The sequence below is a fragment of the Suillus subalutaceus genome (assembly GCF_016647625.1).
Source record: "Suillus subalutaceus strain FC151 chromosome Unknown DFJ58scaffold_34, whole genome shotgun sequence".
Taxonomy (NCBI): Eukaryota; Fungi; Basidiomycota; class Agaricomycetes; order Boletales; family Suillaceae; genus Suillus; species Suillus subalutaceus.
Window position 1 is genome coordinate 275,989 of NW_024540283.1, and position 20,714 is coordinate 296,702.

Consider the following 20,714-nt stretch of genomic DNA (forward strand, 5'->3'; position numbering starts at 1 on the left):
CCTGTTTTCTTATGACATAATTGGTACTCATTAATTCATGCATGAAGATAGGCACGGAAGTTTATTATCTATAGTTTCCATTTCCTATCAGCGCTCCCCCCAAGTCCTTCCGTTGCTCAGGCTCCCGGCACCATAGCCTATATGCAATCAGTACCCATCACGCGATTACACCACTGTCAAAGACTGTCAATGGTTGCATGCCAAGGTTGGACCTACTACTACTAGTACACGAACACAGACAAACACCCATAACGACTAACTTGAAAAAATTACATGGCACAGCAGGTACGGTATATATATAAATAGCGGTGCATCACCTGGTATCACTTGATAGGTATAGGCACCATTAGGCGACGCCTCCAGATTCATCTTGCCACTTTATCCCAAGCATGCAGATGGTCAGATTCATTCGTGTAGTCTACGACCACCGAGCGCTCGACGTGTACGCGTATGTCGAGCTCCACGTCATTATTGGTGTGCGTATTACGCGACGATGTTACGAAGTCAGCATCGCTTTTAGAGCGAAAACCGGTGATCACGTTCCTCGCACTTTGTGCGGGACGCGCGAGGACCACACTTTCCATACGTGGGGCTTCTTGCATTTCTTTTTGTGCCGGAAGGAGTGGAAATTGTGATCGTTAGCCGAAGAAAGAAACGTTGGGGCGCTCCGCACCTTGTATATGGATGAGAATTCGTTGGCTCATGATCCACGTTACAGCATAACCTACTGATGCCCTGATGGTGTATTCTGAACAGTCTGCTTCTCGATGCCGGACGATAAAGAACTTACCCTGCCGACTAATCATAGAAGCGGACGGACATTTCAGTAAGTTTCCATGGCGTACGGAAATTAGATATAAGTACCTGAGTTCGGACATCAGATTCGCGATACAGTACTATGTTCAATATGTTCGACCCTAAGGAACGTTACAAGGGTGATTGGTACAAACAGAACTTACTTGCCTGTCAGCACGACCAAATATCCAATGCCATCATACATCAGGCTGAGTACAATGAGCGACGCCATGTTATTGAGTAGTGAGGGACTTACACCTGTACTACTCGTTCTAGCCTAACAGTGGTTCAGCGACTCTGAAGGTATAGAAGAGAGAAGACATGTACCTGCTGCTGAGAATATCATATTGCAGAAGATGCGTGGTGGAAATCGCCAATATCACGAGATCATATGTCATCGCAGTGACGTAGTAAAGCCAGGCGGACAATGTTTTTCCAGAATTCCCTGGGGTACAGCTATGGTTCATGAGGATTTGAACGACTCACACTGGTGGTAAAGGTATCAACTTACTTTCCCTAGAAACAGGACGCTTGTTTGCGTTAGATCTTGTCATGAGGAACGCCGACGTACATCAACAACAACGGCTGTTAGCTCAAACAACGGTTAATGCAAACCGAGATCAAAATGTTGACCAGCGCTTACGGATCCGGGCAAACATATTGGTGAACCACTCCAGCTAAACCGGGTGAGTTAACAGATATTATGCTTGCGCATTAGGAACACACCGTAATCGAGGTGAAGAATAGTAGCGCTAGAGTAATTCCTACCCGCATATTTCTCCTTGAAATATTCCATGTCCTGGGTGGTGTAAAATTCTGTACAGCACAAAAATTCAAAATGTCATACCTGACACCAAGGATGACTTGCGATACCATCGTTTGTAAAACTATAGCATGGTCAATAGAGTCCTGGTGGGTGAACATCGACAGGACAGACCTTTGAAGATAGGCGCCATAATGTAGTAATGCTGACAAGTTTCTTGGGTGAAGCTGGTGGCGAAGTCTCCGTAATTGCTGACTAGCATGACTACGATACTGACATAGCTGCATCATTAATGTGAGCAAAAACCTCTCATGATGGAATGAGGAAAAGGTATACCGTATGAGAATGAATAAGACGCAGGCAGTACTGATGAAGAACGTGTTTGTCATTAATGGAACGTAACTGGCCATGTGTACGTACCTAAGGTGAAAAATTGAGGATTGACTTCTGTAAAACCGCCATTCTGCGGGGAGTGTGATCACATAACTGAAGGTAGATATCGTTCAGAATAATCAGAACAGTGACTATTGCTATGGGTCCGTCACTCGACAAATGAAAGAGAGACTCACTCGTACAATGCAATGGAGATGGACGCAATTCGCAAATACTTATCCGAGGTTTCGCTGTCTACAACCGCACGCGAATCCATTTAAAATATGAGGAAATACGAAATCCAGTCTCGTAGCGTCTGGGGTGATTATATACGGTAGATCCGCGGAAGTTGACAGCAGGGTGGTGGCGTATTAAAGAGGTTAATACCCAAGCTGTTCAATGACGGATGGGAAGAGGAAAATGAAACAGAGCTTTGGACCGCAGGGAAATTGGGAGGCAAACTTATGAATAGAAAATCCACATATTGGTAGTAGCGCTTTTTCTAGGTATCGAGACTGCTGATTAAAAATCCTGGAGTACGCAATGTTAGAAAGGGGAAAACATGGCCCAGGCCCGTCAATCGGACTTAGTTAAACTTTCTTGGAAGTCCTTCGCAATGATGTTGGCAGTGCAAAGTGACACTGTGACTGTACGGTGCAACGCGATGAACGCGGCCTTGGGCCAACTTATGTAAGCAGGTTCCCGGCCTCAATCTTGTTACCAAGACTTACATGTGAACTGTTGCGGTTGACCGTGACATCTCATGACATCTTGCTTTAAAGTATACGACAACCGAAGAATTCCTAGCTGTGTCACACCCTCACTATGTTGAGATTGCATGCGCTTGGCATGTGCGCCCGGCCACCATCATGATGGCCACAGCATCAAGGGGAACAAATGTGCATATGATGAAGCAGCCAGCAGCCAGCTGCCATGATTCCCTTCCCACCACACGTGCCAACGCGCTGCAAAGGAACAAGGAAATGCTGTCAAGAAATGGATGGAAAATTGGCCATCCAAATCGGATGGCCTACTGCGGCAGGCTAGGCTGTACTCGCAAATAATTTTCCACTGCCGCTTAAACCCCCAGGCATTCACCGACACTCCAAGAGAAGTATATCGCCGCCTTGGGCGGTGCCGCACAAGGTGCGGCCTTTATTGCACTCCTCATTTGTACCCATTTAATCCACGACTGGCCAATGCGGGGAGCCATGTCAAAACATGGGAACACATCATTCCATTCCTAAGCGGCTATCTACCATTCGACCACCAGTGCATCCATCTGCGTGAAGCAACTCGCGACATCATATCAAAGAGACCATAAAGGGATGGAGACACCGGAACTTTTCTCTTTCCTCATGAAAGTTCACGAGGGAGAAAACACCTAGTAGCGCATGCCAAGATCCTTCACCTCCCCCGCCTATTGGGAGAGTAGAATTTTATCACAGTCCTGCGAATTTGGTCTGAAGTTGAAGAATTCAGTGATAGCAACAGTTCGGTGCGTTTCGAGCTCATACAGATAGCTACCACAAGTGCATTGTCGCCTGCTCTGGTCACAGACCTACACGTAGGTTTTAAATACACAGGTCGCTCTCTCTGGACCTACTCACTTCGCAGCCTGTCCCGGCATACCATCTGTAGTCACATAGGCGCTGTGGATCATTTTTCGTGCGCGGGGGACCTCAACTTCCACTGGGAAGAGTGCCAATATTACTGTATACGCTCACACTAAACTCATGATTAGTCTGGTCCTCGGATCTCCGCCACTCGACTCATTCATTGTAGTATACGCCAGGCTGATCGCAAGTTATACGATGTGGGACACGCGCAATGTTGTAACGCTCATCACATGGCATGCACATCCCACAGTGGATCGTGGGGCGAGCGGCGCGTGGGGGTAGCTGGAGACTGAGCTAGATGGGAAGAAACCTGGGGTTTGGCCGCGGGTATATACTTATAGGGCCCGTGCATTGCTCGATGCTGATCACCTCAGTGGACTTTTTCTCTCTCCTTTCTACCAATTTCCTACGAGTCTCGTAGCGATTGCTGTCGTTCGTGATGTTAATCCTCTGTATCCCCTTAATAGTCAACTGCATGTAGCTTTAAGTTGTGGACAGCACCCTGGTAGCAATGCAGATGGTATATATACGGCGGTTTCACTTAAAAGTACCTGGACTGTAACTCCACCGTTGAAACTGCATTGTTTAGTTCCTAATTCTGTATCCTATATCCAACACCTGAAACTTGCACGAACATGGCACTTGTGACAATACTACATAGTAGCACTGAACACGGGTATATGCATGACTTGATAGGCGCTGGTGCCTCCAGGTTCATTTCATCGTCGGCTTATCCCACGGACTCGAACGCTCATAATCATAGTCCACCTTCACCGAGCGCTCGACGCATACACGTATATCGAGTTCCACGTCGTCAGGATGCCCATTATGAGATGATGTGGGCGGGAACTCTGGATCGATGGGGCTTTTAGAGTTTTTAGAGTGGCCTTTAGATTCAAACTGTGAGCGGAGGCCGGACACCACGTTCTTCCGCCCACTGCTGAGTGTGGGACGCGCGACGACCACGGTTTCTAAGCGTCGAGGGTCTGGCTCTGACATTTCTTTGCGAGGTGAACGGATTCCGGAACAAGTGAAAATTGCAAGCGTCAGCAGAAAAGCAGTCAAGCTCCGGAGCGGTGCGCACCTCGTATATTTATGAGGATCCGTTGGCTCATAATCCATGTTACAGCATAACCAAGTGATGCCCTAGTGAAGTATTCTGAGCGAATCTCCTTGATGCCAGACGATGCGAAACTTACCCCGCCGACTGATAATAGGAGCGAGGCAACATAATTGTTATGAACTTCCATAGCAGATCGGAAGAAAAGCCTACGTACCTGAGTCTCCGAATCGGTCGTATGATAAAGAACGAGGTTCAATAGGTTTGTCGCTAAGGAAATTTTAGGGAGGTGATCAACACAGGAAGAACAGACTCGCCTGACAACACGATAAAATATCCAATACCGTCATATATCAGGCTAAGGATGATGAGCGGCGCGCATCGACTCTGCAAGTGGTGAGGGGCTTACACTCGTACCAATCGACCTACTCTAATGACAACAATGGTTTAGCGAGCTTAAAGACAAAGGAAAGAAAATGCGCACTTGCTGCTGAGAGGATTGTAACGCAGAAGATGTGTGGTGGAAACCGTCAACATCACGAGGTCATACAACATCGCAGCGAGGTAGTAGAGCCAGGCAGACAATGTCTTGCCAGAATCTGCCGAGGTGCAGCTATGGTTCATGAGGATCTGGACAGCACAGTGGTCAAGGAACCGCTTACTTTCCCTAGAAAAGGTACGACGTTTGTGAGATCTCATTGTGAGGAACACTGACGTACATCAATAACGATAGCTGTTGGTTCTGAAGGTCAACGCGAACCAAGGGTTGAAACATAGGCCAGAACTTACGGATCCGGTGATATAGATCAGTGAACCATTCCACCTTACATATATAAGAAAGAAGATAATAGGCTTGTGGCAAGGGCCTACCGAAATGGAGATGAGGTATAGCAGTAACAGTGCAATTCCTATCCTCCTATCTCTCCTTGCGATATTGAATGTCCTACGGGGTGTTTAAGTCTGTGCACCCACAAAAAATCGGTAAGACATACCTAACACCCAGGATGACCTGTGATATCATAGATTGCATAACTGCAACGTGGTCAGTTTAGTCTTGGTGGGTGTGCATCGATAGGACAAACCTTTGAAGGCAGGCGCCGCGAGATAGTAATTTTGACACGTTTGTTGGGTAAAGCCGGTGGCGAAGTATCCATAATTACTGAGTATCATGACCAGGACACTGACATAGCTGCATTAAATGTAAGGAAAGAGAATCACATGTCAGGATGTGGACAGAACACACCGTATGAGAATAAACAAAACGCAGGCAAGGCTGATAGAGATTTGTCAACGGTGGTACGTGAATGTCGAATATCCGTGCATCTATAAGTACCTGATACGGAAAATTGACGGTTGGCTTCGGTAAAACCGCCATTCTGCGGGGAGTGTGATTAATATAGCTGAACGCAGATGTTGTTCAGAACACAGTGATCATTGCGGGACTCGAACCCAACAAAAGAAAGAAAGACGATACTTACTCGTAAAACGCGATGGATATGGATGCTATTCGAAAATATTTTTCCGAGGTTGAGCTATCTAAAGTCAAACTTCGTTCCATTTGATAGATGAAAGGCACGTTGATTCCGGTATGGTAGCTCCGAGTCTGTGTCGGGTGGCTCTGCCGTTCTAGCCTTGATAGATAGAGGCGCGGGGAGGGTATATTATAAGCTCAAAGCTGTGTCTGAGCAAGCTGGCGACGCAGGGCTTCTTCTGCGACTAGGTACGGTATGACCCGGACGGAACTTCGTTCGTCCGTCGAAAGGAAGCAAGACCGTTGAGGAACAAAGTCATCGCGGCTTTTGTACCAGATCTACACTTTGAAATTGATCAAACGAGCTCCGGGTTAGTAAGTAAATAGAAAGGCCCTAGGGGGGAAACCAAAGTCGTCCCTAGATCGGAAATATTCGGTGAAATGTTCGTGAAAGCCAGCGATATTCATTTGCATGTGCCTGGCAATATGTTCCAACACTAGTGCTGACAGTTCAATGAGCAAGTTAAGGCACCCATAATTTTTGCTGATGTAAGCACTTCGGAGATGACGGGTTTCGGCGGCTGGGCCAACTTCAACTTGAAGCTGTAGATGATCATCATATTGCAGTACTCTCCAAAGTTACTCATTAATAGTTGTCGCTGTACAGCACAGGATCTCGCGGCTCGCCCTAAAGGTACGATCTTGCTATCTGCGAGGGACGTATACTGTCAGATATGCAATCCTGCCACACGTATCACGCCTAAAACGTCAAAGACGTCAAAATGGCGGCCAAACGTTCGAATCTGAGGAGATCATATCTATGATAATGATAGTATAATCTGACACGTAGAATATTTCAAATATTCGCGCGACCGTCACATACGGTAATACCCCCACCAACGTTGGATCCCACGAGTCCAAAGTCGATGAATTCAGAGGGAGAGTGGTGGCCCGGTGCGTCCCGTTGCCCATCATGTACTTAACATTCTTACAACCCTTGAAAACCCATAGATATCATCCTGACTGTGCAGATTCGCACATAGGCTTCAGCCCTGAGTTCCGTCAACGAGCAGTCATCGCCGCGTGTGCTAGAATACGCAAGTACCGTGGCGCCGTCCCGATGTGGTCTCGGCTGGATGGCAGGAGTTATTTTCTTCAGCCACTAATCAACCGGTCACAGGGTGAATGGAACACATTGGCAGAAAGTTTCGAAATCGAATGCGTCTCCCGAATTCTAGCCCTCCAGCTAGCCTCTAGTTGATGTTGATATTCGTATTCCCGTATAACCATACGCACACTCAAAGTTGAAGCCTCTGGTTCTCTTTTTAAACCCATAACCATACCGGTTAGATCTTGTGCTTCTCACAGAGTTGACATTCTTCCTTTCAGGGACCTTTCTCGCTGTGCGGTTGTCTGTTTTTCCCCGTGCTTCCATGATTCGTTCAAGCTAACTTTTGGTGCTAGGCTTGCAAAACGAAACAGACCTCCACTGACATTCAATACCTGTTCGAGCTCTATGTTCAGGGCTGAGACTCCTATCCTGGACTGGATTGACGTTTCCAGCAAGATGTATTCGCTCTCGGAGGGATTGACATACATGTAGCGGTCTGACTTCCATTTGAACCCTGTTTTCGAAGGAGCAGTGACTGTTGACAACGAACGTTTTTACATTGTTCACTATTGATAAAATACTTTCACTCAGCATAAGTAGCGTCCCTTGCGCCAACAAGGTGGGAGTCAGGCTTATTTTCATCTACTTCTGTAATGAACAAACTATTGTTGACATCGACTCGGAAGACCGTCCACCCTCCCTTGTTCTCCGTCTACGTTGCGGTATGCAGATCTTCGTCAAGACGCTCACGGGCAAGACGATTACGTTGGAGGTGGAGTCTTCTGACACCATCGATAATGCCAGTGTGAAGGCGAAGATCCAAGACAAGGAGGGCATTCCTCGAAGACAGGCGCACCCTTTCCGACTACAACATTCAGAAGGAGTCTACCCTTCACCTCGTTCTCCGTCTTCGTGGCGGTATGCAAATCTTTGTCAAGACCCTCCGTACGACCTTGTACCCATTATTGCAAGAACTTCATGGCTCAACTCAGCGCCTGCTAACTTGACAAAGGATTGTTGTTTCATGTCTCGCAGCGGTAACATCGAAGAATATCTCCTACTTGTTATTTCTGGGTAGCATGCACATGTCCGTTTCTTCGAAACAAGTAAGTCAGTCCAGTGCTTCAAACACTTTGCATATTACATATCATGTATATATTGCCTAGAATGATAATATAGCACCGCAGATGGCATTACATATAGCGAAGTTACATCGCCCAGATTCATCTTTCCATCGGATTACCCCACGAACTAGAAACCCCACATTCATCCGTGTGGTCCAACGTCACCAAGGGCTCGACATATGCACATATGTCGAGTTCTATGTCACCAGTGCGCGCACCGTTGAACGATCTGAGTCCAAATTCAGGATCAATGTGACTTTTGGGGGTGAGCGGAGAACGGATGGCGGATACATCCCGAGCGTTTTGCGGGTAACGCGCGGCGACTACGTTGTCTAGACGTCGGGTCTCTGCTTCTGACAGTTCTGTGTATGTAATCATTGGGAGCGGAAGAACAACGCAACGAGTGAAGTTGCGAGCATCAGCGTAAGAGCAGTGAAACTCTGGAGTGGTGCGCACCTCGCAGATGGATGAGAATCCGTTGGCTCATGATCCATATTACAGCAAAACCTATTGATGCCCTGGTGATGCCCTGTGAGCATTGCAATTCTATGATGGATATTGCAAAACTTACCCTGCCGCCTAATAGGATGAAATCAACATAAGTGCGCTAAGCTTCCATGGATCATGGTATAGAAGCCATACCTGGGTCTGGATATTGGATGTATGATAAAGGACAATGTTTAATATGTTCGATCCTGATGCCATGCTACTCAGTGGTGTGTGCCAAGCACAGGTAGAGCGTACCTACCTGTTAGCACGATGAAATATCCAATGCCGTCATAGATCAGGCTGAGCAAGATGAGCGAGTCTCCATCATTTTGAGAGTATCGAGGGACTTACACCCGTACTAGCTGTTCCAGTCTAGCAATAGGTCAGTAACTCTAATCATCGAGGAAAAGGATAATTTACCTGCTGCTGAGAGGGTTGTACCGCAGAAGATATACGGTGGAGATGGTCAATACTGCGAGGTCATACAACATCGAAACGGTGTAGTAGAGCCATGCCGACAGTACTTTACCAGGATTTCCTGGAGTGCAGCTATGGTCCATGAGGTTTTGAACAACACATCGGTACAAGCACCACTCACTTTCCCTAAAAACTACGCTGTTTGCGTGAATCTTGTTATGAGGAATATTGACGTACACTAACAACGACAGCTGTAGAATCTGATATCAACATGAATTCGAGATCAAAATATAAGTCAGAACTCACGTATCCGGTCAAACATATTGGTGAACCACTCCAGCTAAACCGGGTAAGAGAGATGTTACACTGGTGTCGCAACAACCTACCGAAACTGAGATGAAGTATAGCACCACCAGTGTAATTCCTATCCGCCTATCCCTCCTTGCAATATTGAATGTCCTATATGACGTCAATTTCTGTACAGCCGGCTATCCACAAGATATACCTGACACCTAGGATGACTTGTGATATCATAGTCTGTATAACTACAGCGGTGTGAATAGAGTCCTGGTAGGTGAACGTCGATAGGACAGACCTTTGAAGACAGGCGAAATCATATAGTAATGTTTACACGTTTCTTGGGTGAAACCGGTGGAGAAGACTCCGTAATTACTGAGTATCATGACTATGATACTACCATAGCTTCATAAAAGTCAGAGGACAAGTCGCACGATGGGACGAGGACAGACGTACCGTATTAGAATGAATAAGATGCAAGCAAGGCTGTTGGATTGCGGTTGTCAGTGGTGGTACGCGAATACCTGTGTGTACATACCGGAGACGAAAAAATGACGATTGGCTTCGATAAAACCGCCATTCTGCGGGAAGGGTGATGATATAACTAAAGAAAATGAGTCATGACCACGGTACTATGGTTCGAAAAAAAAAACCATACTCATATAATGCAATGGAGATTGATGCTATCCGCAGATACTTCTCCGTTGCTTGGTTGTCCACGACCCCAAGCTCCTTCATCTATGAAATGAACCAGAAAATTCAGATAGAGGTTAGTTGGTGTGGACGTGTGGATATAATCGTTGGTTAAGTTGGGCAGCGGTCGCGGATTCGAATGAGGGTGGGGGACGACGTAAACAAAAAATGCAAATGTAAATGTAAGAACGACTGTATCTGGGTAAGTTGATGACAATGGATTTGAAGATCGATGGTCTGGACGCTTCGCGTTGAAGTAGCGTAGCGCTGGAAAGAGAAGCGAGGTTAAGAGGATGATTGGCAAGGCATTACAATTTGAATCGGTAAATGGATGAAAGACTTGAGTACATATAGGCAATAGAAAATTGACCAACTTATTAAGCGATCTTGTTCCTCAATACCTCGCCTATAAGCTAGCAGGCCGATCTGGCACTTTTCGGCATGCCGAGTTTGGGACGGATCATGGCGTGTTCTGGGTCATAAGTTAGCTAAGTGAATGTTGCAATCAACGTTCCATGGCAGAATTTACGGGTACCTCAGGTAAAAAGTTAAAACAGGCTAATGGAAGCCAAGTTATCGATCGATCATGAATGTGACACGCACTATATTTAGACTATTAGTCGAAGTGAAGCCGCTTATTTTAGTAATTTCCTTTACGTTATCAGATATCGGTGTCATCGTCCAGGTGCCTTCTAGCCCTTCCTCTTCCCTTGTGTCTCCCTTTGACAACAAGCTATAGATAACCGGTTGATAGGCTTTTCTGGAGTGTCGCGGTATCATTATAACAGCACTCGGCATGATTCAAATCTCCGAGTCCACAAATCGAGAGCATACACGATCCAGACTTCCAAATTGCTAAGCACATGCTCGCACACACTTGCGCGCGCGCATTCCAATTGTTGTCCAAGAACCGCTCAGTGTGCGGTGGCATGCCGTAATGAATCAGGTGCACATGATAGTTTGTTCACCTTGGCCAAGTGGAGACGATCACGAGCTCCATTGTGGGGAACAATCACTTTGCTTGTTCAAGTTTCTTGCTCCACATATGCCGAGCCTCTGCCAGCAAAACTTCCGACGGTTGATGCGCTTGCTACAATTTGAATTTGCACCGGGCTGTGGTGGTAAGGTGTACGTTTAAGTCCAGTGCTGCAGTTCTAGAGCACTGGGTTGGATATCTGCGTCCGACCTCACCTGATGCTATCATGAATCAGTGATTGACTATAAGAGGTCCGTCGGGTGAACTGAATCGTAGATACGATCACAAATAACCTATCTTTTTCAAAGGCAGCGCCTTTTTCGTCATTTCGCTTTTGTCCGAGTCCGCGGTGTTATGCTAACTTTGTCGCTGTACCGTATTGGAAGCATAACTGCGAAATAGTACTCAGAGCTCTTGCAAACCGCACTCAGTCCAGAACTTACTCAAACAGACTTATCATAGCGATACATCGCACTGTGCATGAATCCAACAGCCTGAATTATTGCAATATCGGTGCCAAACACACCCTAACGTCGGGAGTGAGAAAGAGTACTGAAAACGATGAAACAAGCACTTTCCAATTGTCTTCCCTAGTATGAAAAATTTGTTTATCAGGATCTCTGGTATTCCTTGGCAACTTCAAGGTCTAGCATAGCGCTTTCGTGGAACACGCGGATAACGACTCGGATGCCGCGTAGGAACAATTATGCTTTGTAGATGCAAGCATGTCGTTCGTTGTCGATGCGCGACCCTAAGTTGCGAAGCAAGAGACAACATCAAACTTTCGTCAACATATCTATATCTGGTCTTGTCTTCAAGTCATCTCGGAAAGGTTTAGCCCCAAGGTTCATTCACGGACCACGGGTAGGCAATACGACAGTCTTTCTCGTCGCTCTTCACACGAAAACACCAAAAACAGCGTCAATAAATTGCATATCCAATCCGCCACTTAAGCACCACTCCGACCTGCAGCTTTGATCACGGCACCATTAGCCAACTGGGGTAATATCTTGTTTGGTGCTGACGAAGACGGCGCTGGCAAGAACCCCGCTCCGACTAACCACGCAAGGTACCTTCCCATGAGCTGTTCTGAAACAGTGAACGTGCACTGCTGCCCTTGGGAGCGTAACAACGCCATAGTGTTAGTGGCGTCAAGCTCCGGAGCTTTCGTACTCGTTGGTAAATCATCAAGGACGAAATGGAGGAGGGGGAAAAGGGCGTTATCTTGGACCTCCATGACGTGCTTGCTCCAGCTTGCGACGCCATATGAGATACTCGCATTGCTGTGTAGGGAACCCGTACTCGGCCAATGATGATAGGATGTTGTTGAATGTCGGAGGGGGTACAGCAGTGATGTGCAGCACGCTTTGCGCAGCGTTTGGCAGGGGCTCCACGGCAGCGAGGGCAGTGCAAGCGAGCAACGTGATCCACAGGTACCATGTTCACGGTGTTGTTGATATCTGGGACAAGGCCGAGCTGGACGCATCCCTTGACCATGCGCCAGATAAAGTCGTCAGGTGTTGGTCACTATGGGGCCCCGCAATCAATTTGTCAACATCTCATAGAAGAGGAGCTTCCATACCTGCAGTGTGCGAGTCGCCAACAATATAACCGGGCCGCACGATATGGCCCCGTAAGCCCCTCCTACCAGCTTCAAAGAGCAGCTTCTCCGACACCCATTTGCTCTGGCCATAACCGGACTTGAGACCCACTTTGGCACCTGTCCAGGTCATCATCTTCCGGAATACCTCTCCGCGAGTCTTGAGACTGTGCCAGAGAGTCAGACAAGCGCACATAGTGCTCGGTGTCGATCGCCGATGTGGATGAAACGAAAACAAGCAGCTTCTGCTTTTTCGTCGAGGCGAGTTCCACAGCAGTCAAGGTACCGATCACGTTCGGTGCACGAAGCCTCTCGTATGGGTACACCCAATGCACCTGCGCAACACATCGTTAGATATCACTGTATGCATACGAAAAGGTAGAGTAGCTCACCAGGGCACCATTGTGCAAGACGACGTCCGCCTCAGGCAGCGACTCGTGACCAGACTTCCTCGCCCATACCGAACAAATCAAGGCCAAGGTCTCCAATCACCACCTCGAGTCTACCCGAGGTGACCCATTGCTCATCCCAAACGCCTCGATCACTGGAGCCTTCTCTAAGACGCGCCACACCTTGTTCGACGCTGGGCGCACGTATGAGACAAATGACCTTCCGAACTCTATCAAGGCGCTGGAGGAGATCACGCAACACAAAAGCCCCGAGATAACCAGTAGAACCCGTCAAGAACACAGTCACAGCGCCCGATTTGAAGTCCTCAGATATCGGCGAGTACGAGGGTCGCAAGCGTTGAACGAGCGTCTCGTAGTCCTGTCCGTACAGAATAGCAGAATTCAATTTCACAGATGCCTTGACAGGCGTCGCAGGGCGCGTCTCGGCGTCCTCGTAAGCGATGCCAAAGTGCGGATCACGAAGCGCATCTAGCGCAGAAGCGAGGCCCGTGATAGTTGGCTGGTCGAAGATAAGCCCGAGTGGAGCTTCGACAACGAAGATTTTGCGGATCTCGAAAATGAGACGCGTAGCAAGGATGGAGTGACCGCCCAGATCAAAAAAGCTTTCGTCGAGGGGGATAGGCGTGGGCGCGTTCGGGAGAATACTAGCCCAGATGGTGCGCATAGTTTGTTCGGTGGGGCTCGCTGTGCGCCCGTTAACACCCTTTTTGGGTTCGGGGTGCACAGCGTGGGCTTGTGCCGTATCGGGGAAGGGAAGTGCGGGTTTGTCTATTTTGCCATTGGGGTTCAGGGGCATACGATGCAGCGGAACGAACACTGTAGAAGGAGAGTTAAGTAAAGGAGGCAGAGCAAGGTAATGATCAATCCTACATGATGGTATGCTGTAACTAGGCAGTTTCTTTTTGAGGTGCTCCCTGATATCCTTGATGAGCCGTCTATACTTTGGACTCTTGCCATCAACCTTCTCGTCATCCTCCGTGAGCTCGCTGGCAAAGCCATCCAGCTTCGAGCCCTGCAGAGGCACGAAGTAACTGACGAGGATCTTTTCCTCGTCCTTGTCTCTCCGCACGAGTGTAACGTTTTCCCGCACGAGCGGATGCTGGCTCATCAACGTATCGATCTCCCCAAGCTCAATCCTGAAACCACGGATCTTAACCTGGTCATCTGCACGACCTGTGCACTCAACGCGCCCATCAGGGAGATACCGACCAAGATCGCCCGAACGGTACATCCGATCACGGATGCCCTTCCAGTGACGCGACTCGGGCCCAGCAAGGCCCTGAGGTGGATGCAAAATTATGTCCCTCCAGGGTAAAGTGGAAGGAGAGAACCAATTGCTAACGAACTTCTCGGCAGTGGCTTCGGTATCGAGGTATCCCTCCGCTAAGCCTCCAGATCGCACATAAATCTCTCCGACCTCTCCCACTGCGCAAGGGACATTTCTGTCGCTGCGGTTGACGACAAGGAGCTGCACGTCAATCATACCCTCTCCAGCTGGCATGATGTCCTTCTGAGTGGCGAGGAAAGTCGCGTCTACGGATAAGGGTGGAATCGCGAAGTAAGATACAGCGCGCTGCGTCTCTGTTGTGCCGTACATGTTGATGATCTGCACATTAGGGGCGAGGGCTTGGAGGCGGAGGCAATCGCGCTTGGTTAAGACGTCACCGACGAAGAATGCGTTTTGTAGGGATGGGATCTGGCGCGTTGCTTGTGCGGACAGTAACTGACCCATGGCGGGGGTCAGGTGCGTGACTGTAACCTTGCTGTCGTCCATCCATTCTGCGAGACGGCCGGGTGTGCCAATGTCTTCTGCGGTGGGTACATGAAGCTCTGCACCCAAGAAGAGGGGCGTGAAAACTGTAACATTTACCCCATCAGCGGATGTATCTGCTCGAAAATATAGTACGTACTATCACGTTGGATGGGATCGTGGGCGATCCCGCTCAGCATTGTGAACTTGGAAGTTTCAGTGAGGAGGAAGCGGTTGCCCATCCAAGGGAAGAAATGTGTGAGACTGTAATGGCGTCCTCGAACGCCCTTGGGGATGCCAGTGCTTCCACTGGTGAAGGACAGCGTGCCGATGCTGTCGGGACCTAAAATAACATTAGGATCCGTTTCTGCGAGACGGACCTGGGCCTTCAAAACATCGATTCCGTCGTTCGCGCCTCCGAGTATTTGACTTGTGGGAGAAAATTCAAGCGCGGGTACCTCTACACGGATTTTGAGTTCCGTGGATAGGAATTCGCGCACAGAAGGCGCAATTTTGCCAGCACCCGAAAGGACAACAAGGCCACGAGGTTGAGCTACCCGAAGGTATATTATCTGCCGTGAAGGCGGATATGCAGGATCTGACTCGAGTTACAAATGAACTGAAAGAAACAGGAATATCATACCTATGACCGAGAATGTCGCACCGCTTTTAAGAACTGCCATAACAGCTACGACCAGCTCGACACTACGATGTGCGTAGATCATGACGACTTCTTCCCTCTTCACACCACCTGCTAGGAGGTGGTGCGCTAGGACGTTGGAGGCTCTCCGAATGTCTCCGTAAGTGAATGTTCGCCTCGTCTGCGGTTCGCTAGGAATCGATGCAGGGATACTTTGAATGATACACGATCTATCAGGCCAATTCTGTGCATTACGGGAAAAAACATCTGTGATGGCTCCCTTCCAGTCACACCAATGTAAATTCGCTGTTGGGTTGGGTAAGCGTTCGCGTTGAGCAGTCGTCAAGAGAGGGACAGAGCCGACCGCCGCAGTTGGATTAGTGGACACCTTCCTGAGAAGTACAGAGAGCTGATCGACGATAAACGATATGCGGGCGGACGTGAAAAGTAACGAGTTAAAGAGGATCCGAAGAGAAATGTGGGGAGCCAAGGAGGCGCGCGTAGTAGTAGGGGGGTCGGGTGACGAAGATGGTAAGATCAGACGTTAAGCTAGTTGATCGGATGAAGTTATCCCGTGGCTGATCTGTTTCATCAAAGAAACGGACACGGAAAAGGGGACGGGATGCTTCGACAGAGTCGTCTTTGTCCTTGTGTAAAGCCCGTACGATCGTCTCATAGGGCAGAAGATCTGCTTCGGCCTCGCGTTCGACATGCTGAACACGGCGCACGATAGTCCAGAATGAATCTGATGGCTCCACTGAAAGTCGAAGAATCAAAGGAGAGCTTGCAGTGGCAGAGGAGGAGCCTATCACGAAGTCTGTATCTCCAGTGTACCTGTGTAAGAGGACAAGAAAAGCAGAGAGGAGTAGATGGAAGGCCGACGGTCTAGTTCCAGAAGTTTTATTCTCGTCCTCTTCACTATCTTCGCTCTCTGCATGAAGAGCGAGCTTCAAAAGACTGAGTGATGTCTGCTCTGAAAGATCTGCTAGATGAGCGGCTTCGATGAGTTTATTAGCACCAGTCGATCGCGGATAATCTGTGGGCAGAGACATCACAGGTAGATTTTGCAACCTCGCAAGCACTCTGAAGAGTGCATCTGAGGCCATTTTGACGGTTGAGGATAGGAGATCGTGAAAGTAGTCGAGAGAACAAAAATATACACCATAAAACTTTGTGACTCATTAGTCTTGAACGCGCGAGACTAGCTATAGATAGCTATTTGGATTACGGCCGAAAGTCACTTGAGTTCTATTACTTCCGAGTCCCACTGCACAGAGTCACATCATAAACTTGCAACTTGTTTCCGCACTATAGAAGTTGATATATCAATTTTACTTGGAACAACGTCGATGGATATTATATGCAACCCGCGGTAGCGCAAACTCGCAAGAAACATGTCTGCGATTAATACCTTCGGTAAAACTTTCGTGCAAGCAAAATCCCACATCTAGCCGCCGCGGAGTCAGCGGCAGAACTCTGTGCCAGGCTAACTCTGCTCAACATTTGACATTCAACTGCTTTCTGGGAAGGACGCCATCATACACACTCACAGGATTATGGGGTGCACCAGCAGCCACCAGCGCCTCCCCAGGGCATCTGGGTCGAGGTTGGCAGCGTCAATTTGGCCCCTTCCTGAAGACCTCCAAGATTCGAACTTCCTCCACATTGAAGCCTCAGATTCTTCTAAAACTATCACTGTAGTGGATGGGACCTTGTCGCTTCCTATGTCAAGTTTGGCAAAGCCAATTCGGCCCCTTCCTGAAGACCATGAAAATTTGGAGCTGCAAGTTGAAGTCCTGGATCCTTCTAAAACCATAACCACGCCGGTTGGGATATTTTCGCTTCCTGCAGAGTTGATATGTCACATTCTGCTTCTCCTTCATTTCAAAGACCTTTCTTGTTGTGTATTAGTCCGTTCTTCCACGTGGCTTTATGATTTCTATGGGCTGACTTTTGAATTACGCTAGGCCTGCAAAACCTTCTGGCATGTGGCCCAGAGTTTCGCCGACATTCAATGCTTATTCGAGCTTTATGCTCAGGGCTTCACGGAGACTCCTACCTTGGACTGGGTCGACGTTTCTAGCAAGATGTATTCACTCAAGAGATTGGCATCCATGTGGCGGTCTGACTTCCATTTGAACACCACTTTTGAAGAAACAGTGGCTATCGGTATCATCAACCACTCTCCTGACATGCAATCCGTGAAGTGTGGACTTTGGTGGATGTACGCTAACTGTAGACTCTTCATTCGGGAGTGTGACACAAACACCAAACCAACCCAGATGTGGCCGGAGCAGAGATATGCCTTGCCTTCTACGAGGTCAGTTGTCATTGACCCTCTACAGGACCTTGCGGTCGCAGCGTCGTTCGAAACCCGTCATAATCAAGATCGTCACATCTTTTCGGTGGCATTTCGGTTGGCTTCATCACAACGTCCACACCCAGATTCTGCATGCACTTCCTTGAAATGCGAGCATCCTTGTTACATGGTACCTGAGAATCTTTTTCACTTCGTGGATCAGCCTGCGATCTGTGGGGATCGTGTAGTGGTACTCTATTATACGAGTGACATCAGTTCACTGGGGATATGGGTGTCGAACATCTTCATACAAGTAGTAGATTGGAGGAAAGGACGTGCGAAGGGTGTAAGTTCACTCTATTCTTGAAGCTCTGCCACTAAGCATAAGCAGTATCCTTTATACGAACTAGGTGGGACAGATGCGAGTTTCCATCTACTAGACGAACAGAGGATCATTGTCATCGGTTCGAAAGGCCGTATGGCCTTGTACACACTTGCAGAACACGATGGTTTGCCTCAGCTCCGAATTGCGTATCTCCTTCCGAATGTGCGGCTGGACCTTAGTTCCTATTTCGATCCAGGACAAATCAGAGTCAGACCGATCTATGTGATCCATGCCTCCCCGTCGTTCCACGGTGCGGTGGCTCGCCCAAACCTTATGCCCGACTATGTGACCTCTACGGAGTCACAAATCATTGTTTTGGAGGTCCTGTCGCGCTCATGGCAGGTGATTTTAGTCGTCGATATGGCCATTTTCTCAGCGAAGGCCACACACTCAGAGATACCCGTCGAGATTCCCTGGTCAGAGTGGGGACCCAAGTACGCACGCTGCTTTCCGCATCATCCAAGCCACCGAATCAGCGTGTTCGGCAGCAAAATGGCATATGCTCTGCCTCAGGATCATACTCCTGAACCTGGACAAAGACTGGATGAACTCCCTGCCGAGGGTTCCTTCTACGTGCATATCTGGGACTTCAATAGAACTATTGCTCACTCGGAACGTTCGGACAATGTCTACGACCACAATTCACCAGGTCGTCTCATCCGCAGGCCCGGTCGGCTGGCTCAGACGTGCTTCAACAAAGACGATGGAGACATTATCACGAATCATCCTTACACTACTGCTGTCTGCCCCACGGGTTTCTCGACGCGTTACTTTGACCGTTTTTTTTTGGAACAGGATCGACTTACTTTGATATGGGTAGGCGTGCTTGGTATGGATACAGGAATGTTTTAACGTGATTAAATTATAGGCTCGCCCTGGCTCGGTTCAAATTCAGGTCGTTTCTCCCTCACCGATGATACCAACTTCTGAGGTTGGCCCGGACGTTGAACAGGGTCGAGTAACTCACAGCCCAGAGCTGCAGCAGACAAAGCAAATGCAATCTCTCTACAAGACGAACATCCTTGGACTATTCCACCTCCTGAGTAAATTGCGGAGACGACCGAGACACCCCGAATAGACAGTCCCTACTCTGGAACTTGGATGCCCTATTTATTTATTTAAATGAGTAGACGAGGATCGGCGCCAATGTTATTTGAACCAACTATCGAGTATACCCTCTTCCTTTTTTGTCTTTTAACTCACGCTCGCTACATTGCTGCACCCCATTGTCAAAATTTGTCATGCATAGTAATTACCTACCCTCGTTTTGTCTCTTTCCTCTGGTCTCTTACATATGTGATTCGCCACTCTCGTTCAAATTTTCCTTCAGTCCCTTGCATGGCCTGGGATACACTACGATACCACACTCGTTACTGAAGTTATATTGAAGACTCACTGAGTCCGTTCTGTTTAGTGTCTTTCAAAGGGCATTCATTTGCGAGATTCAAAACCGTCTTTTGCGCAGCCTCTAACAACTGATGGTTCTGAACCTTCCTTCTTTTTATGGCTTGCACAACCCACGCACGCATGAGTGCCGTCTCCTGGGCGATGTGAGACCCGCGTCTGGGAGAGTGGTCTTGAACATATATTCGGACAGATCGATTACAGCCGAAATCGAGTCTCGATACTAGATTTATGTAGATATGTATGTGAAGCATCAAGTGTTGCCACGAACTCACGCGTGTTTCGTTCTCCAGCGTTCGCGCATTGATATTGGTCTCGGTCCTTCCAACCCTGAACTAAAGCCACCCCGACCGATCCAGAGCTCCTCGTTCATAACGGACTGCGACCACATGTGTGGAAAGGCTGAGCGCTGATGCCTTATGGTAGGGCTCGGCGTACATGTTGCTTGGTGTGCCCATGTGGATCTCCCAAACCCAAACCTCCGCCGGCGGAGTCAATGGTCGAGCAACGTCCTTTCTTGCGAAGGTATATGTCATCTTCGTTATATTGTACCATCAACGCTGAATCTGATGTTTACTAGATGAGGCCCGTTGTTTAGTGCAGTATCAGGTCCACTGCCGTAGCAGTCCATATTGCAAAGCAGGGCCCTTCGCACGTCATCTTGACATATGCAAAGGCCAACGTCGAAATACCGTCTCCAAAACCATCAACAGAATGTTCTAATCGCCCATGTTGGAAGGCGCAGAATGATACACGTGAGTTCTGTGCTGGTTGTAAGTCCTTGCAGATAAGATTCTGGTCAGGTTATGACATACATCAGCATAACGTGGGGTTTGAACCGTTTGATGAGTGCGCTCGCACCCCATAATCGGCTGCCTAGACTACACCAAATTAATTCCCCTTCATGCCCTCCTCCAGCATCCCCTTCTCACTCCCTCACTACCCCACCTCCCTCAAAACCTACATAGAAACACTCGACCTCGCCCAACTTCCCTACCGCGCCAAGGATAGTTCGAATCCATTTGTTGGGAGGAAGATA

At 48.3% G+C, this 20,714-nt stretch overlaps 7 protein-coding genes across 7 annotated transcripts; 2 read left to right on the top strand and 5 right to left on the bottom strand.

The window, feature by feature from the left end:
* Positions 1-83: 83 nt before the first annotated feature.
* On the bottom strand, positions 84-2,570 carry DFJ58DRAFT_780502 (uncharacterized protein). Its single transcript, XM_041389745.1, has 16 exons — positions 2,128-2,570; positions 1,979-2,044; positions 1,895-1,924; positions 1,733-1,839; positions 1,643-1,682; positions 1,522-1,594; positions 1,439-1,472; positions 1,367-1,380; positions 1,307-1,311; positions 1,123-1,251; positions 1,052-1,072; positions 964-1,004; positions 865-917; positions 791-798; positions 674-735; positions 84-604 (listed from the first exon to the last, which is right to left on the bottom strand). Exons 1-16 carry the CDS (start codon positions 2,205-2,207, stop codon positions 366-368), a joined length of 1,002 nt encoding a protein of 333 aa, XP_041245520.1. The 5' UTR covers positions 2,208-2,570; the 3' UTR covers positions 84-365.
* A 1,483-nt stretch (positions 2,571-4,053) lies between these two features.
* On the bottom strand, positions 4,054-6,559 carry DFJ58DRAFT_780513 (uncharacterized protein). The gene is made up of 13 exons (XM_041389746.1): positions 6,088-6,559; positions 5,943-5,966; positions 5,853-5,882; positions 5,692-5,798; positions 5,602-5,641; positions 5,480-5,552; positions 5,370-5,432; positions 5,094-5,239; positions 5,019-5,039; positions 4,927-4,967; positions 4,827-4,879; positions 4,634-4,721; positions 4,054-4,550 (listed from the first exon to the last, which is right to left on the bottom strand). Exons 1-13 carry the CDS (start codon positions 6,165-6,167, stop codon positions 4,264-4,266), a joined length of 1,053 nt encoding a protein of 350 aa, XP_041245521.1. The 5' UTR covers positions 6,168-6,559; the 3' UTR covers positions 4,054-4,263.
* A 701-nt stretch (positions 6,560-7,260) lies between these two features.
* DFJ58DRAFT_780519 (uncharacterized protein) lies at positions 7,261-7,987 on the bottom strand. The gene is made up of 2 exons (XM_041389747.1): positions 7,545-7,987; positions 7,261-7,491 (listed from the first exon to the last, which is right to left on the bottom strand). Exons 1-2 carry the CDS (start codon positions 7,831-7,833, stop codon positions 7,466-7,468), a joined length of 315 nt encoding a protein of 104 aa, XP_041245522.1. The 5' UTR covers positions 7,834-7,987; the 3' UTR covers positions 7,261-7,465.
* On the top strand, positions 7,884-8,568 carry DFJ58DRAFT_285814 (uncharacterized protein). The gene has a single exon (XM_041379672.1). The coding sequence runs from the start codon at positions 7,916-7,918 to the stop codon at positions 8,267-8,269; it is 354 nt and encodes a 117-aa protein (XP_041245523.1). The 5' UTR covers positions 7,884-7,915; the 3' UTR covers positions 8,270-8,568.
* Positions 8,415-10,256, bottom strand: DFJ58DRAFT_726319 (uncharacterized protein; the record flags this gene model as incomplete). The annotated part of the gene is made up of 15 exons (XM_041385352.1): positions 8,415-8,771; positions 8,815-8,833; positions 8,887-8,894; positions 8,958-9,010; positions 9,064-9,104; positions 9,156-9,176; positions 9,225-9,342; positions 9,403-9,459; positions 9,528-9,561; positions 9,608-9,680; positions 9,727-9,766; positions 9,817-9,923; positions 9,975-10,004; positions 10,057-10,122; positions 10,177-10,256. The coding sequence occupies 15 exons, from the start codon at positions 10,254-10,256 to the stop codon at positions 8,415-8,417; spliced, it is 1,104 nt and encodes a 367-aa protein (XP_041245524.1).
* Positions 10,257-12,136: 1,880 nt separating this feature from the next.
* Positions 12,137-16,693, bottom strand: DFJ58DRAFT_905630 (uncharacterized protein; the record flags this gene model as incomplete). The annotated part of the gene is made up of 11 exons (XM_041394968.1): positions 12,137-12,440; positions 12,463-12,575; positions 12,610-12,647; positions 12,770-12,907; positions 12,936-13,122; positions 13,180-13,209; positions 13,235-14,013; positions 14,068-15,054; positions 15,108-15,545; positions 15,591-15,996; positions 16,112-16,693. 11 exons carry the CDS (start codon positions 16,691-16,693, stop codon positions 12,137-12,139), a joined length of 4,002 nt encoding a protein of 1,333 aa, XP_041245525.1.
* A 450-nt stretch (positions 16,694-17,143) lies between these two features.
* Positions 17,144-19,123, top strand: DFJ58DRAFT_840177 (uncharacterized protein; the record flags this gene model as incomplete). The annotated part of the gene is made up of 3 exons (XM_041392583.1): positions 17,144-17,497; positions 17,555-18,232; positions 18,278-19,123. 3 exons carry the CDS (start codon positions 17,144-17,146, stop codon positions 19,121-19,123), a joined length of 1,878 nt encoding a protein of 625 aa, XP_041245526.1.
* Between the last annotated feature and the right edge of the window lie 1,591 nt (positions 19,124-20,714).

Excerpts from the sequence above, each read along its gene's own strand:
- DFJ58DRAFT_780502 (XM_041389745.1), bottom strand. The coding sequence starts at position 2,207 with ATGGATTCGCGTGCGGTTGTAGACAGCGAAACCTCGGATAAGTATTTG. Across the intron at positions 1,073-1,122 it reads TATGATATTCTCAGCAGCAG|GCTAGAACGAGTAGTACAGG; the intron begins GTACATGTCTTC and ends AACCACTGTTAG. Across the intron at positions 605-673 it reads AATTCTCATCCATATACAAG|AAATGCAAGAAGCCCCACGT; the intron begins GTGCGGAGCGCC and ends CGGCACAAAAAG.
- DFJ58DRAFT_780513 (XM_041389746.1), bottom strand. The coding sequence starts at position 6,167 with ATGGAACGAAGTTTGACTTTAGATAGCTCAACCTCGGAAAAATATTTT. Across the intron at positions 5,553-5,601 it reads CAGGTCATCCTGGGTGTTAG|GACATTCAATATCGCAAGGA; the intron begins GTATGTCTTACC and ends AACACCCCGTAG. Across the intron at positions 5,433-5,479 it reads TATACCTCATCTCCATTTCG|GTGGAATGGTTCACTGATCT; the intron begins GTAGGCCCTTGC and ends TATATATGTAAG.
- DFJ58DRAFT_780519 (XM_041389747.1), bottom strand. The coding sequence starts at position 7,833 with ATGAAAATAAGCCTGACTCCCACCTTGTTGGCGCAAGGGACGCTACTT. Across the intron at positions 7,492-7,544 it reads GTCTGTTTCGTTTTGCAAGC|AACCGCACAGCGAGAAAGGT; the intron begins CTAGCACCAAAA and ends GGAAAAACAGAC.
- DFJ58DRAFT_285814 (XM_041379672.1), top strand. The coding sequence starts at position 7,916 with ATGCAGATCTTCGTCAAGACGCTCACGGGCAAGACGATTACGTTGGAG.